The sequence below is a fragment of the Amphibalanus amphitrite genome, unplaced genomic scaffold (genome assembly GCF_019059575.1).
Source record: "Amphibalanus amphitrite isolate SeventyFive unplaced genomic scaffold, NRLGWU_Aamphi_draft 000990F_arrow, whole genome shotgun sequence".
In the NCBI taxonomy this organism is placed as follows: Eukaryota; Metazoa; Arthropoda; class Thecostraca; order Balanomorpha; family Balanidae; genus Amphibalanus; species Amphibalanus amphitrite.
This window is the reverse complement of record NW_024882484.1, coordinates 209428-225759: the sequence shown is the minus strand read 5'-3', so window position 1 is coordinate 225759 and position 16332 is coordinate 209428. Positions and strand designations below refer to the sequence as shown.

The 16332-nt window shown below is 48.4% G+C and overlaps 1 protein-coding gene across 1 annotated transcript; it reads right to left on the bottom strand.

Annotated features, from left to right (window-relative positions):
* Positions 1 to 206: 206 nt before the first annotated feature.
* LOC122368928 lies at positions 207 to 14435 on the bottom strand. The gene is made up of 11 exons (XM_043343253.1): positions 14092 to 14435; positions 13595 to 13700; positions 12432 to 12550; positions 10566 to 10748; positions 10350 to 10415; positions 9175 to 9342; positions 8015 to 8302; positions 6379 to 6492; positions 2237 to 2449; positions 1662 to 1881; positions 207 to 1439 (listed from the first exon to the last, which is right to left on the bottom strand). The coding sequence occupies exons 1-11, from the start codon at positions 14165 to 14167 to the stop codon at positions 827 to 829; spliced, it is 2166 nt and encodes a 721-aa protein (XP_043199188.1). The 5' UTR covers positions 14168 to 14435; the 3' UTR covers positions 207 to 826.
* Between the last annotated feature and the right edge of the window lie 1897 nt (positions 14436 to 16332).

The window sequence follows — 16332 nt, the reverse complement described above, 5'->3', positions numbered from 1 at the left end:
AGTGATAGTTTTTCGGTTCTCAGGGACGGTAGTACCTATATCTGTTAAACTTTGAAACAATGAACGTAATGAAGAGGGCATGTTTCCTGTTTCCATCACATACATATCTTTTTCCGACCATCCGAAGAATGTCTCGACTGTTTAAACTTATTCGTAGCTATTTTCTCTCGGTTAAGTGATCGATTCTCAATTTAATATGCGATGCCTTTTACGCCCTTAGATAATATATTATCTGGTTCACGTAACAACACTATTAAAATAAAAATGCAAATGCTCACTTACGGCATATTTTCGACAGTGACAATATCATCAATACTGAATGATGTGGACCCGACTGTGCGGGTGTGGCGTGGCTGTGGCTCTGATGAACAGAGCGAAGCCCGCCCAGCATTTCATAGCCAACAATCATCCACATTTTGCATTACATCTGCACATTTCCACATCATATGCGTCATTCTGTAGGGACATGCACAAGCAATGTGGCCGATGCATAACGTATAGCATATTGTGTTCCACGTTAGGACATGTCCTTCACTTTGTCCTTAGTATGCAGTCAAACGATTTATCTCACGATCCCATCCGCACTTCTGGCGTAACAAGAGTACAACCAAACAACCTGCTCGAATCCCTGTTTTCACTCAAAATAACGGTTTGAGGCATCGCTTTCGAGATATGCGGGAAAGCATGAAGACTCATGATCAGTCTTGTAGATCATAAGGACAGCCGGTAGATCACGCACCTGTGCAGCGGTCTTGCAGCTCATGCAGCGACCAGTCTTGTCATCTCAGTTTTGAAGCCCACGGCGGGCCCACAGACTGTGGTAGAGTCAACCGCTCTCGGTCCGGCTCATGCCCATCGCGTTCAAAGCCACGTCTGGGATGCTTCTCCGTGCAGTGTCCGCCCGCGAAGCTCGGTAAGGCTGAGCGTACTCGGCCTCATCTGCGACCGGCGCGACACCTATCGGCAGGGTATTGAAGCTGTGGTTCAGCTGTCGGCCGTCCGGCTGTTTGCCACCTACCAGAGGGACGGCGTATTCCAATGTCGGAGGACGGGAGATCTCGGGCACGGCTGGGAACGACCGGGGTGGATCTGAAATAGATAGGCCAGTAGCGCTGCTCGATTCCCCTGAGGGCATCTGAGGATCTATGGGGAAAGGCTCGTAGTCGGGATCCTCCTGTGCAGGTGGCGCTGATGTTCCGGCGGCCGTCGTGCTTCGGCCGGTCGTCAGGACACCTCCAGTGGGAGCGGGCGCTGTTTCCATGGGGAACACCTCGTAGTCGATGTCGTCGGTGGACGGCGCGTCGGCGGCGTCGGGGAGTGACCCCACGCTGGGTCGGCTGGTCGGCAGCGGAGGGGGAGGGGGTGGCTCCGGAGACGGCTGTTTGACGGGGGCCGTGTACGAGCATTCCTCGTATATGGCGTCTGGGTTGCTGACTTCGCTGTGGAAAAAAGAGTAAGATAGATAATAAATCGTAGCTGAGGTCTCAAAGGTTTTATGCTCCTATGGTAAGCATCTAACATCTCTTCCCAAAGACATGGCATTCATTTCTACTTCTAGACCACAAGGTAGGTCTGCAACATCACAGACAGTTCGATACCTATTCTGGACGCCATCAGTAAAGTACATACCTCAGCACCACCCCTCTCCCCGGCGAGCTCACCTATACAGATGCTCGTCCTCGTGCTGGGACCCGCCGTAGATGGGGTTCGGGTTGAGTCCGAGGAACTCCGAGCTGTCGTCCACGGGCGGCACAAACTGTTTGTGCCGGCGGCGCTGGCGGTGGCCGTTCCTGCCTCGGATGACGCCGAGTGCCGTCAGCGCTAACACGATGACGCCCCCGACAGCACCGCCCAGGATGGCGCTCAGGTGGCCCCCAGGCGCTGTAACGGGAGGCCGGGGCTGTTGGTACCGTGCCGATATACCTCACAAGGCGGTGTCAGATATAGGTACCTACAATTTATTTGCCATTTTATACGTTATAAGTTATTTACTAATTTATCCGCTATACGTTTCCGGTACGTTGCCTGGTGTGTAGCTTTTTCAGTTGTGGCATGGCTCAGGGAACTCTTGGAATCTCCATAAGCTTTAAACCAACATGATTGGATGGGTAATTGCCCTCTTGGCAAGATTGTACAACAACATGCACATTTCCAACTCTAATTAGGAAGGTAAAGGCTGACTGGTCGAACTATGCGACAGATGCCTCCCTCGCCCCCTCCCCCCCCGTATCGTTACGTTTCTGCGTGGGCGGCCGGGCGCTGCCGGTCACCGTCCTTCGACAGAAGTTGGGTTTGGTCCAGTCGGGAGCCAAACAGTGGATCTGACCGGTCCGGTTGGTGTCAGCGCAGGTCACGTTGACTGTGTGGTCCCTCAGGAAGGCGCCGGTAACCTCCGGAGGTGTGTAGTGGAGACCGGCCTGTCGGGGAAATCGGCCGCACAGCCGCGGCGCTGTCGAGAGGGGTGGAACATTTGTTAAAATTGTAGGAAGGTGATCTTATGGAAGAGATTACCTCTTTTGTATCACCGAAGGTCGGTGATAGTGCATTGAGTCCATGGGCGTAGGAGCGGCTGGAACATTGTGGGTGCATGGGTGCAGAAATCCAGCCATGGCCGGTGAAGCGGGGGGGAATAGGGAGCGACACCCGAGCGAAGGCTCGTTACGAGCTTTGAGGGTGTACTCGTACCATGTCGAAAAGGTACCGACCGATAAGTGCATTTGGGCATTGACCTTCGCATGTGTAGGGGGGTCGGATGAACCCCCCCATGGTTGTTCGCAAACAACTCGCGCAAAAAGCGGCCAATCGCGACAAAACTTTTAGTACCCTCGAGTTGATCAATGATCAGTTTTACACCTACTCTGAAAATTTCATGACTCTGACCCAAAAGACCTTTGACCTGTGACCTGATTCGTGAGACCATGTTTGGCCGGAATCGCGATTTGGTGTATGTCAGCTCACATTATCCGCGCGTTTCCAGTCTTTTTGTGATTGTAGACGTCCAAACATGTGAAATGATGTTCTTTCCATGCATCACGGTGGGTGTGAAGGTCACCTGAAGGTCAGGTCAGGTTATTGACCTTTGATGACCTCGGTTCACTTTTTCGAGTTTTACATGTTTCAAGGGTAGTTTATCGGGCTGATTTCGAATTTAGCATCCATTTGAACGTTTACGAAGTAGTTTTAGTGCCTTCGTAACATGCTACGACGCCGTCAGTGGTAGTTGACACCTACTATGGATAGCCGGTAGGACGCCTAATGGTTGACCTGACCTGACCCGATCTGGCCTAAATGCATGAAAAAATCATCTGTGATCAAAACTAACATCAGATATTCGTGATCAGCATCCCGAAAAACCCGATAACAGCTTCACTTTACGCAGTTCTAGCAGGTCCCGATTTTCCCGACTTTTGGAATATTGACCTGACCTGGAAGGTCAACCAATGACCTAGGACCTTAAAATTGGGTATCATCGGCTTCCTCTCGTCACGGGCAACACCCTCGTTTTTTCCGCGAAGCTCTAGCTTGATCAGGGGCCGAACGGCGGGGGGTCCAACCGCCCCCCCCCATCCCCCTACACATTAACCCATATATGCATAGACGTACATAAATGTACGTCAATTTGAGTTGGCCAATGTGTGCCATCTTTATAGAAATAGAGCTAATGAGCCATCAAACGCGGTCGTTCTAAATCATTTACATTGTTAGCCGTCAGGTGAATACCAAAAAACACGGTTCCAATGCATTCAGTGTTGAGTTTAAGACATTCGGTTTGTTGATGCCGCAACGGGAAGATTTTCACCCGCTCAGACGCTCGACCCAGGGTGAGCCAAGTGTTCTTAATTTTAGTTAAGTGCTTTTCCCGGATTAGCTTTCGTTGCCAGCAATCTGCTCAAGCATGACCCTAACTTCATGAGTGGTGTCATTATAATGCTAATTTTGCTTACCAAGCGAATCCAAAAATAGTACGTTTCACAAAAACGCACGTACAATAATGTACGTCTATGCATATCCGTTACATTTTGTTTTCCAAACATCAAACCCGTTTATGCTTTGGTTTGATGGCAAATGTGAGCCTGAACGATGTTCTGGATCAGGGCTGCGGGAGTCGATGGATTTTCAGTGACTCCGACTCCGACTCCGACTCCGACTCCGGGTAGAACTATCGACTCCGACCGACTCCAACTCCGACTCCCGACTCAGCAGCCCTGCCAGGTCAGCGGAGTCGATGGGTTTGTCGGTGATTCTGACTCCGACTCCGTCTCCGGTTTCCAAAATCGACTCCGACTCCGACTCCGGTCAGAATTGTCGACTCCGACCGACTTCGACTCCGACTCCGACTCCGCAGCCCTGTTCTGGATGGCATCGAGGAGCGAAGTCGAGTCGCCGATGTCACGGTCGTCGTCCTAGAGCCGCCGGAAGTTCGCGTCGACACAAACGAAGAGTCTAGCGACGAAGAGAATGCTGACCCAGCCCGCCTGACGTAACTGGTCTGAGCCGTAACTGACGTAACTGAGCCGTAAAGACGTAACTGAGCCCGTAACTGGTCGCACCCATCGGCTCAACCGGTTCGGGATGATTATGGATGTAGGTATGTCACTTCCAAAGCAGCACCAAGCTTGACCCTGATGATCGGTTTTGCAGCAGAGATCCAGAAGCGCCAGTTCCATGGCACGGGTACCATGTGAGGGAATCGCCTTCTGAATGCGAACAAGTTCACCGACATCAACGCCTTCAAGAAGAAGTCCAATCAGACCATCGAAGCATTTACGACTGCCAACAACGGCTGCAGTGCGGCTGTTATCCGCTGGATGGACGTAGTCGAGGATCACGAGCTCCAAGAGGCCATCATGCCGTCACTGGGGAAGGAAGAGCCGGCCGACGCCCCTGGACAGGCTCTGAGTTCTAAGTCGAGGGCGACCAGTCGCTCTGCTCCGTTGACCATGCCGGCGACTTTACGTCCGGCTGATGGCCGTCTTTAGTCATTACAGCGGGGCCACGCGCTCGGGACAGTGTCTGACGTGTACAGTGTGGGACGGGACAGGTGGTGCCATTACGACGACCGACGCGTCAGCTGCGTGGACGAGGTCAGTCTGCGTGGTCAGCTGCGTGCAAATTTCCTTATTTTCATCATACATGATCTACATCTATTTCCTAATTCAACGTATGAATTGTAACTACCATTTCCAAGGGTCTCTAATGCAACACAACATATCATACATCATATTTGACCATACAACACAAGTTATTCCCCTCGCCCAGGTTAACGATGACATGACGTCACCCTACCCCCTCCACAACCCCATCCCCACCCCAACCCATCCCTCATACATCGCTTCTGAAGTACGAAAGACGTTAGCATTGTATTAGGGATATCGGATGTATTATTTTAGGACGGCGGCGGCAGACGTCACAATTGTCTTGTTGACACCTGGCATAGACGTACATTTTTGTACGTCACTTTGAACGAGCATATCAGGCAAGCACTAAATGTAAAAACGAAACAGTTGATGTCAGCAGCTTAGTAACATGTTGTTTAACAATGCTAGAAAGTTTCATACAAATACTCGACAAAAAATTAATTCATGCATATATGGGTTAAGCTGGAAAACGCTGCACACACATGCGAGGGCTAATATTGTCAATATTGACTACCGCAAAAAGTAAAAGCGGCCAACTTAGCCATTTTCGAAGATATCGGGCTAAAAATTTGGACAGTGGGTCATCGGTTTGGTATGTGTTCAATCACATGCTCCATTTCCCTTTTTCCAGCACAAATGTAAGTTTTGAAGACTATCACAGTAGCAAATGCTTCGAAAGACGGATAGTAGGCAACATATCCTGAATTTGCCGTGCTGCATGGGAAGTAGTGTTGATGAAAAAAGGGTTTTTGGTTCAGATTATTGTGGGTGCAGAATACATTGTCTGCACCCACTGGAGAAATATTGTGGGTGCAGCTGCACCCTTGCACCCATGGTTCCTACGCTTATGATTGAGTCGGAGCTGATAAAACCCGACTTCCTGTTTCAAAATGGTGTATCGCTTCCCTGACGAAACGCCTGGAGGCTGCACTGTGCCGCATTACATGGTGCTTTCCGGCACAGCATACCTATCCATCCAAATCGCTCAGCGATGACTTCAGCCAACATTACATAGCTGTCAGCTGAAGATGAGCAGGCGCAATTGTGATATGCGTCGAGGCTATCATTGGGAGAGTGCCAAATTGACGGTTATCTACCTGTGCAAAAAAATCTAACAGAAGATCTTGGGCTGGGTGAGGTGTCTGACTTTTCGACGCCTCACCATGGCAGATGTGGCCACTTCGTTCAACCGACTCGCGTCTCTCGCAGATGTATGCTCAGCTCTAGCCTCTAGTCTCACCTCTTTGGCAGATATACGGGTGCCGTTCATCACAGTCGCCGTAGGTGAAGTTTCGGTCCTTCGGCGATAGCAGTCGGCACCGGGGACCCTTAGTATCACCGGACGCGGCCGGGTCTGTAAATATGTGCCGACGTCACAATTCCAGATTATATTTTTTAGACGGTGAAGAGGTCGTTATATTCTGGATGGGTATTATCCGAGCATTGCATGATCTTTGTCATTGTTTCATTGATGACTATCTTTTCGCGAACCCGGATGAGGAGCGCTAGTCGCAGTTATTGGTTACATGAGAGAATATGTAGCCTGTCCCGTAGCTCAGTTGGTAGAGCAATGGACTCCCGATAGTGAGAGCCCGGGTTCGAGACGCTCCGGCGCTCGATATTTGAGACTCCTGACGGGGATGGTCTGCGGTTGGTGGGAGCAGCCGCAGCCAGTTAAAGTCAGTTGAGTGGGACAGGCCGTGTCCGGCTTTGAAGGGCACGTTAACTTTGGCATCTAAATTCTCCCGTTACCCGGAATTGCGCGATCGGACGGTAGGGGTCGGTGTTTAGGGGAGAGTGGGGTGGGGCACATTCGTGCATGGGGCACATTCGTTTTCAGCAGTTTATGGGAACACGAGTGACTGCACGAGCTCAAGGTAAATTATGGAAATATGTCTATCATTGCCGCCCTTCGTTCACCGTAGAAGACAACACTGTACCTGCTGTCATGCTTGATAAAAACGCAAATTTGTAATATTCGTGAGCTTTCCAAACTTTTCTCATATCATCCATTTTCGTGATCCTGACTCGGAAATGTGGTTCAGCTTTTCAAAATTGGGGGTGAAGAAGCTCACTCTATTCACGGAACTGCTGCAAACTTGTTTGTTGAAAAAGTGTCATTTTTTCAAAAAGAAATTTTGAAATATATTACTAATAACGTTGTGGGGCAGGTTCGTGTACGCACTGCCTGGGGGCACATTCGTGCATATTTTTTTTTTTAGTTTTTGCGATTTATGACTTTATCTGTAGTAGGTTTCTCTAATGACGCTCGCCTGACTCAGTCTCGACTGCTTGCGACGTCGTGACGAGCAATTCACGCGAACTTGGCGAGGTCACGGCTGCCGGCAGTTGGCACATTCTTGTTGGCCAGCCCATTCTTTCTACATTTGTTGTGCAATGCATTCTTGTCGAAAGGAATCAAGTGAAATGACCCCCTGCCAATTTCCTTTGGTAAATTTCTGGTAATACCCGGTAATTTCTCGAATTTTGCCGGGTGAACGGAAGTGCCCCATCTCTTGAACGAATGTGCCCCATAGGTGGGGCAGTTTCGTGCAAATGTTCAGAGTTAATAAAAGTCATTTTTCTAATGGAAGCAATAATTTTATAGGATAACTTTTAAAGAGGAAAACTATCTGCAATAGTTCCTTTCCATACTACAATCAACAGTTTTGCCATTGCACTAACCAAAGAACAGATATATGGGTTTATCCATTTTTTGCACGAATGTGCCCCACTCTCCCCTACGCAACAAGCTCTGCTTAGCGTGGGCTCCGGCTCTGTCAATCCGTCCATTCAAACATTCGAGCTAAATTTATTTAAAAAAAAAAAAATGTAGGGAGCAGAACTTTAGGATAGAGAATTTCGAAGTCTCTCACCTTCGCTGTCTTGCTCCTCCATTCCTTGCACCCAGACGTGTGTCTTGGACCGCGTTTGTAGTCGGAACACCCCCTCCACGTTCAGCATGTCTAAGGCCAGATCTAGCCCAGCGACTGGCTCATAAAGCGTCCCTTCGGTGCCCAGGCGCTGACAGCCTTTCTCGGCGTGGAGCCGTTTATCCGGCTGTGTTATCAGATGGTAGCATCGGCCGTCGACGGCCCAGGTGTTTCTCTGCATAGGAGTCACTGAGCTGCCCACCTCATCAAGACACTGGCGCCAGGACAGGTCTGAGGGGAGGTGATGGCACGGTGTTACGTCCGACGTCTCGTGGTATACCGGAGTCAATTTCGTGATGACTTAATAAGTGTACATTCATTAATGTGCTATTTTATACATTTTGGTGTCCGTTTGAATCGAATTTCGCTATCCAATCCTATTAAAGGGACTATCCCACCTTTAACATGGGGTTTGAGTTGAGATAGCCAAGTTTGCGGCGAGGTTCAGAAACCACTATCTATCTAGGTTGCAACCCCCGCGGCCTCTTGGTGTTGAAGAAATTCGTTCCCTTCATTTGAAAATGGGCCTTGTACAAGGCCCTATCTTCAACATGGAGCGACCGTTAGTGTGACGTCACCTCGTTTAGTCATTCTGATTTAAATGGGGTTGTTCGTTGAAAAATCGCTTAAAACTTGGTCTGAACTTTGTTGTGGTGCCTACAGAGTAAAAAGAATCAGCTTTATGACAGTAATGTGGCCTGGGGAAGGAGGTAATTTTGGGCTGTGACGTCACATATTTGAAAGTTTGTGTTTGGAATATGGGAAGCCTAAGATGTGTAATGAAAAATAAATGCCAGAACCGTATTCCTGGTCATCCAATCTATAAAGTCGGGCACAATTTAACTGGTTTTAACAACATTTTAGAAGGTGGGATAGTCCCTTTAATTCCTATTTTAGGCTATCTTAATTGCAAGCTGCTTAACTTAATGACTGCCCGTTTTAATTAGCGTGGTTAAAAAGGCATGTGGTTCTATCATGTACCTATACCTACCATTGCCACAATATTCGGAGTTTAAATGCGTTTAGTTAAAAACTAAGAAGGCAGAGGTCCGTACTCCGTAGTACAATAATACATGCCAAGAGTGATGACTTTTGATACTTGCCTGTGGTGGCGGCGACAATCTGTATTTCGTATATCTTCTGCCCTGTGTAGCTCGTCCATTTGGGCAGCGATATTTGGAGGGCATCCGCCTCAGGAGATTTGCCTTCGATGTCTTCAAACGCTATGTACTCCGGTGGATGGCCGTCACCAGACTGACGTCTTGAGGGTCCTAACAAAAGGATGATGTTTTATTTTTGCGCGTAGGAGTCGCGGTCACTACATGTAGTTGGCGGCTAATGGGCTAAGTATGATGTTATAAAAGCATGATAATACCAGTATAACGCCTTTTGGGGCGACTAACGGAGCGAGCGAGAGGGTGAGCCTTGCACGTGCGAAATTTCGACGAGGTACCTCCAGCTGACTTGTGCACGGCACCCTACTAACCGGTCTCTAGCGATGTGCCAAATTTGAGCACAATCGGCCCAGCCGTTCTCGAGATCTGGAAGCGGCACCCTGCACGTGCGCACGTGCAAAATGGGTCCCAACTGAGTTTTGCACGGCACCCTACTAACCGGTCCCTAACCATGTGCCAAATTTGAGCGCCATCGGTCCAGCCGTTCTCGAGATCTGGAATCGACCCCTGCACGTGCGCACGTGCAGCAGCGCCCCAATTCTGGCACATGGATATGCATTGCCTAGTGGGTGCCTACCTACATGCCAACTTTCAGCGCAATCGGCCAAGTAGTTACCGAGATATTGCAACAATTACAAAAGTGACACCTCTTCGTTTTGCACGTGGCACGTGCATAAGGGGTCACCCACATGCATCGGCAATAGTCCAATACTTGGTAGAAGGAATGAAGCTACCCTTCAAAAATTACCGCATGTAAATCGGTCAAGTGGTTGCTGAGATATAAGCCTCGCAAAAGCGTGACCACGGCCGGCCGGCCGGCCGGCCGGCCGCTCATACTCAGAAATTTCCGTTAATCTAAGGAAAGACTACGCTCGCTTCGCTCGCTCCGTAATCAACCATTTTTTCGATAAGATAGATGTACCTAAATAACTACAAAGTAATGGCAAATTGAACTGGAAACTGCATGTCAGTAGCCGCTCTCGTGTTAATAAAGGGGAACCTCTATTGCCATTGCAATTGCGATTCTAACAAATCAAACATTTATTGTACTTAGCTTTTGAAACATCAATTTTTGAAAGAAAACATGAGCTTTTCGTACTTACGAAGTTCCGCGGTAGTTCCAATGACCATTGCGCCATTCTTCATTAGATATATTGTCATATTGCTTCCTGGAAATGAGATTGCATTGGTGATAGGCTAAATGGAAATAGGAACATCCGCACAACATTAGTATTGCTTGCTGACAAATATATTACACAGCATACCTAATTAATAAATTCCATACAAGCATATTTATTTCAGTTACTTAGGTACTTTACCTGTAATAGCCTCATCAGCGATAAAAATGACTTGTACAACCTTGGTCGAAAAGTAAAGGTTAATGTGCAGGGAGCCGCCTTCTTTTTGAAACAGATTCCTCAGGAACTGATCCGTTGTTTTGTCTCCATCGGCCAGGCTGGTGTGTTTTACCGACAGACTTGAACGCTCGGCCACATTCAGATCTAAAGCAAAAAAGGGAATTATCTTGTTACAGAGTTGCATTGGTCAGGTGCCGCTTAACCTTAGCAATGGAGGGAAATCATCATCATCATCATCATAGTTTATTAGGCACCAAAGTTGGCAAGAAAGTAAGAAAAAAAAGGCACACACAAAACATCACACAAAGCATGACAGTGGGTGAGCAGGGGCCACACATTGATGTCGCAGGCGACACTCACTCCCGCTCCGGGCATGTCAATAGCCGGAGCAGGCGGCGAGATACTTGGTCCCGGCGACTCATCAGGAAGGCAAGCGAGTCAGCTAGGCCATCGGGAGCCCGTTGGGGGTAGATACGGTCGCTGCACGGCCGCCCTGCTGCCACCCCGAGGAGTGCAGAAAGGTTGCAGTCACACATCTCATGAAGCTGTATCAGTAATGAGCCCACTAGCTCAGTCGGGCACATAGCCAGCTTGGTGATTCCTGACAGCAGCGCCTGCTGCAGCCGGTGCTCTGAGCGCATCGCATCTTTCAAAGTGCGGAAACACGCTGCCCGCAGCAGTTCATGTGCTGGTTGGATGCCGGCAGCAGCGAGAAGCGCCGAATGGTGGGCGGAGCGAGGCAGGCCAAGAACCACCTTGATGGAAGTCGCTTGAGCGGAACAGAGGATCGTCATGTCCCTTGCATTGAGCGGGGCGGCCACGCAGCCATATGTGAGCGCCGGTTGAATGATAGTCTTCCACAAGAAGCACTTGTCGGCTGGGCAGAGGCCGGACGTCAGCATACCAGCAGGCGCGAGACCGTACAGGCTGGCACGAGCTCGAGACGCGCGGTGCTGGACGTGTGGCGCCGCAGATAAACTCCCATCCAGTACGACACCGAGGTGCTCGGACTGCTGGCGGGTGGAGAGCTGCTGGCCCGACAGGCTCCATCTTGGCACTTCGGATAGAAGCTCGGCGCCGAAGACCATGCAGTGGCTTTTGGTGCGGACGGGCTCCGGGTGGACGAACTCCAGCCTCCAGGTCTTCGCAAAGTCATCAACCACATCTAGTAGAGTGCTGAGGTTTCTGGCATTGGTGGACAGGAGTAGCAGATCATCGGCATAGCAGACAGCTGGCACGTGGTGACCATATAGGTCAGCACCGAGATCGCTTACGTCCAAGGCGGCTACGAGCGGGTGTAGGTAGGCGTTGGCTAGGATAGGCGAGAGAATAGCACCTTGCCTGGTGCCCCGGCGGATCCTGAATGAGTCGGATATGGCACCGTCAAAGGCAATGTGAGCCTGAAGTCGGCGGTACCAGGCAAGCATGAGCAGCCATGAGTTCGGACGAAGGTGTTGCGCCAGACGGTGGAATAGCCCGTCATGCCAGATCTTATCAAAGCACTTCCTGGCGTCCAAGTTTGCCGCGTAAACTGGCAGATCTCGTTGTCGGCACCACTGAATGGTCTCGAGGGCCAATATGGATGCTTCGCTGGTGCCTCGCTGTTTCACGAATCCCAGCTGAAGGTCGTGCGGACAGAAACTGGCCTCAAGTTCATCCAGCAACAGCATCTCCAGCAGCAGCAAATACCTAGCGTAAAGATGCAGCTTAATGTTTATCATTACCTTTTGTTTCGAATACCAGTTATTAAGCAGGCATATTTGTTAATACCCCGCTTCCCATTCACCCATGGCTCTTGAGTTCGATAGATTTTCTCGTTGTACTCACAGCAGTGGGGTGCTGTTTCCGTCCATCGGCCCTCCCGGCACACCCGCGCCGACTTGCCGACAAGAACGTAGCCAGGGTCGCACAGGTATCTGACCTCAGTGCCCTCGGGGTACACACCGCTGCGGCATAAAGCACAGGTATCTGACCTCAGTGCCCTCGGGGTGCACACCGCTGCGGCATAAAGTTGGCGTCACCGTCACCGGAATACAGATGGCTAGTGAGACACTTATATTATTATTTTGTAGCTATTTGCTTTCTATGCAAATGTAGCAAGAAATTCTACATCGGAATTATTCCAAAAAGGTTTATGAGAAAGAGCAAGTAAATAAACAAATTAACCACAAACAAATCCCGTTTTCTAGTGGTAGGTAATCTGACCTCGGAATTGCGATTGTTTAGGTAAAGTGTGAACATTTGAATGACGCATAGACATGTGCCGCATAAACCGTCAACTTCAGCGATTCCTACTGTTTTCTTGTCACTTTCATGCATGTTTTCATTATATGTCAAGCGACTCTTGAAACTATGTTTAGTTACTTTTCGGATGATTCTCTGGGATAATAATATCATGGTGGCTAACTCACAAGTCCATATATTTCGGATGATGTTGCTCACCCTTGGTCACTGGACAAAATAAAAACAATTACCTAATTGTTTTTGTCAATTACCTAATTGGCAAAAGTCAATTATTCAAAATAATTTATATTAGGACCAAAACGCGTTTCGATAATATCGTCATCAGTTGGTCCTAAATGGACCACCTGATGACGATATTATCGAAACGCGTTTTGGTCCTAATATAAATTATTTTGAATAATTGACTTTTGCCATATATGTCACTATGAGCTTAAACAATTACCTAATTGTTTGGGTAATTGTTTTTATTTTGTCCAGTGACCAAGGGTGAGCAACATCATCCGAAATATATGGACTTGTGAGTTAGATATTATTATCCCAGAGAATCATCCGAAAAGTAACTATACATAGCTAATTTCCTGGGAAAAATGACTTTAAAACGACTCTTGAAACGATTTTCTACATATATACCTACTCTGCTTGAAACGTAATGTTTGTTATATGTTCCTTCTTTCCAGCATTTCCCTTTTATCCCACAGCTTAAATACACTTATATTATTATTTTGTAGCATTCTTGTAATACTTACCTGGCCTGGGTTGTGTTTGCATCGTTAAACACTGTCCCGGTCTTGTCTGTGGCGAAAAACACTCTGGACAAGAATTTGGCGCCTGGTGATTGGCATCCTTGTTTTGCTGAAAATAATACACAGGCAATTACATTGTCTAGATGGGCTTGCACTTGTACGTTGGCGGCACTAGATTTTTCCACTATTTTCCCATGTTGCTTGAAAAAAAAATCCCAGTACTTGTCGATATTCCATGACAGATTTGATAATGATGCAAATAATAAACCAATTATTACAAATCAAATATGCCTATTCCTACACACTTGAATATATTCTATTTGTAATGATTAGTTTATAATTTACATCGTTATTTATAATTATACATCTTAATTTACTTCTTTATCAAATCCCAGTATATCGATCGCAAAGTAAATTAGATGAGCTTTGTCGAATACCTAATATTCGCATACCTACTATTCCAGTTTGACCCGTTTCTTATTACTCAAAATATCACATACCTGACTCGGCCGACTCCAGGTTTAGCCAGAAAGCTAATGTCGCTACAGCCACAACTGTGACCGACACGTGTGGCATCACCTAATGATCACTGAATGTCCTGAATGTCACACACCTAATGTCCTCCTAATGATCACTGAAGCTGAGATGTCTTCGACTTCTTCAGGCTTCACCGTCTCACTGTCTTCCTTAGTCCGGTCCGCTATCCCGGTCCGATACTTTCACGTGGACCTCCTGCCAGCTCCTTGCTGCAGTGTATGTTCCCGCTCTGGTCCCTAGCTCTGTCCCGTGGAACTGACATTCGACTGATGCCACCACCGGCTCCGCGATAGTGGCTTCCTCCCTGGCTGCGACAGACCGGAAACCGCGGATCCACAGCCAGTTTTGACCCCCGATACCGACAGTGGACGGCTATAAGACAGTCTTCGCCGTTTACAGATCAGCGGGAAATGTGCAGTGGGTGATTATTATGGACATCGTTTATAAGCTATACCTGTGAGCACTGAGCAGTGTTCTTAGGTAGCCGTTTATACTCATGTGATTCTCAGTTTTCGAAATGATTCTTCAGGTATGCTGATTGGTGTTGCAGAAATGGCATGATATCTGACCAGCATTTGGACATGTCAAAGCGCTGCGATGTACTGGGCCAAAATCGCCGTATTCTTTTTTCGATCCGTAAAAGACGTGTCTTGGGTGGAGCTGCCAGGGCGTGACGTAACCCCGGAAGGACATATCATTGTCTCCATTTCCCGGCGGTCTGTGGTCTACCGTGTAGATACTGCTGTGTTTTCGCTACGGCCTGGCCGCCACAGGCGTGACACCTTGTGTAGATAACCCGGGGCTTTTCTGTCTTTCCCCGCATGCAGATAGCCTTTTGCAGTTTCCTACTTTGACGATCTAGTTCAACAGCCATGCTTCAGGATAATGGATATGGATCGCGTTTTAGAGGATCAACCGTATACCTATGCTTAACGCTTCAGCAGAGGCTCGATTCTTTATCCTCTGCTATTCTCTCATATTACACATTCATTCCTACATCTTTATTTCGTCTCTGATTTATTATGCTGTGGTTACAAGCATTTCGTACCTACTCGGACTAATGGCTGCTATGCGATTGTGCTTTGGCCTATACGTTATTTCGATTTTTATCGGCATGTATCGATGATTCCAATTCATTCCCGAATGCAAAAAAAGCAGTGTCAAGAGTGTTCGCTGTCGGCTTATTACGTCAGTCGTCCTACGCTTTTCAAGCGATCGGGCGCACCTGACGCTGACGGCGCGGCGGCCACACCTAGTTACTCGGTCCGCTACTAGATGGCGTTGGTGGTAGGCGCCTGAAGTTATGCTGTGCCGCAAGGCCGGGCACTAAATCCTTTGAGATGACATTAGTTTGGCTTCGGAGTTGTATCGCCTTCGAGAGCATGGAGGCTGCACGGTTAATGGAGGGATAACGAAGAATGGATGAAGGGATTTGATGCCTCTGCTGCCATAGCTAAATGAAACTCGTGGTCTTTATTTTTAGTGCTTTGCTTACGGTACATATTTCTTTATTACAGATCAGGACAATGCTCCCATAACTTTGCGTCTCTCTCTCTCTCTCTCTCTCTCTCTCTCTCTCTCTCTCTCTCTCTCTCTCTCTCTCTCTCTCTCTCTCTCTCTCTCTCTCTCTCTCTCTCTCTCTCTCTCTCTCTCTCTCTCTCTCTCTCTCTCTCTCTCTCTCTTTCTCTCTCTCTCTCTCTCTCTCTCTCTCTCTCTCTCTCTCTCTCTCTCTCTCTCTCTCTTTCTTCCAAAGATATTAGAAAAATCAGAAAATAGGGATAAGTAGCTACTCATAACGAGTTCAGCGAAAGTGTGGAGATTATCCCGTCGTGTTTCTATGTTTGTCATGTGACGTGCTGGATCAGGGCATGTACATATTTGGTTTATTGGGTTTGGTGTCCTCGTCTGCTCGCGACGGCATGTTGCGTCCTCGTCTGCTCGCGACGGCATGTTGTGTTGTTGTGTGTGTGTTGCATGTTGTGCATGGTTGTGTTCCGTGGTGGCTGCCGCATGACCTGCTATGCAGCGTGCAATGTGCATGGAGTTGCTTGGAGTTGCTAACGGTTTTGCTTGTTGTGTGCGTGTGTTCGCAGGCCTACTTCCTGAAGAATTAATAAACTGAAAAGGCGTCTGCTGGTGTATCGGACCCGTCACACTGGTGGCAGCGGTGGCGACAGCAGGCGCTGGTGGCAACAAAGCTAATG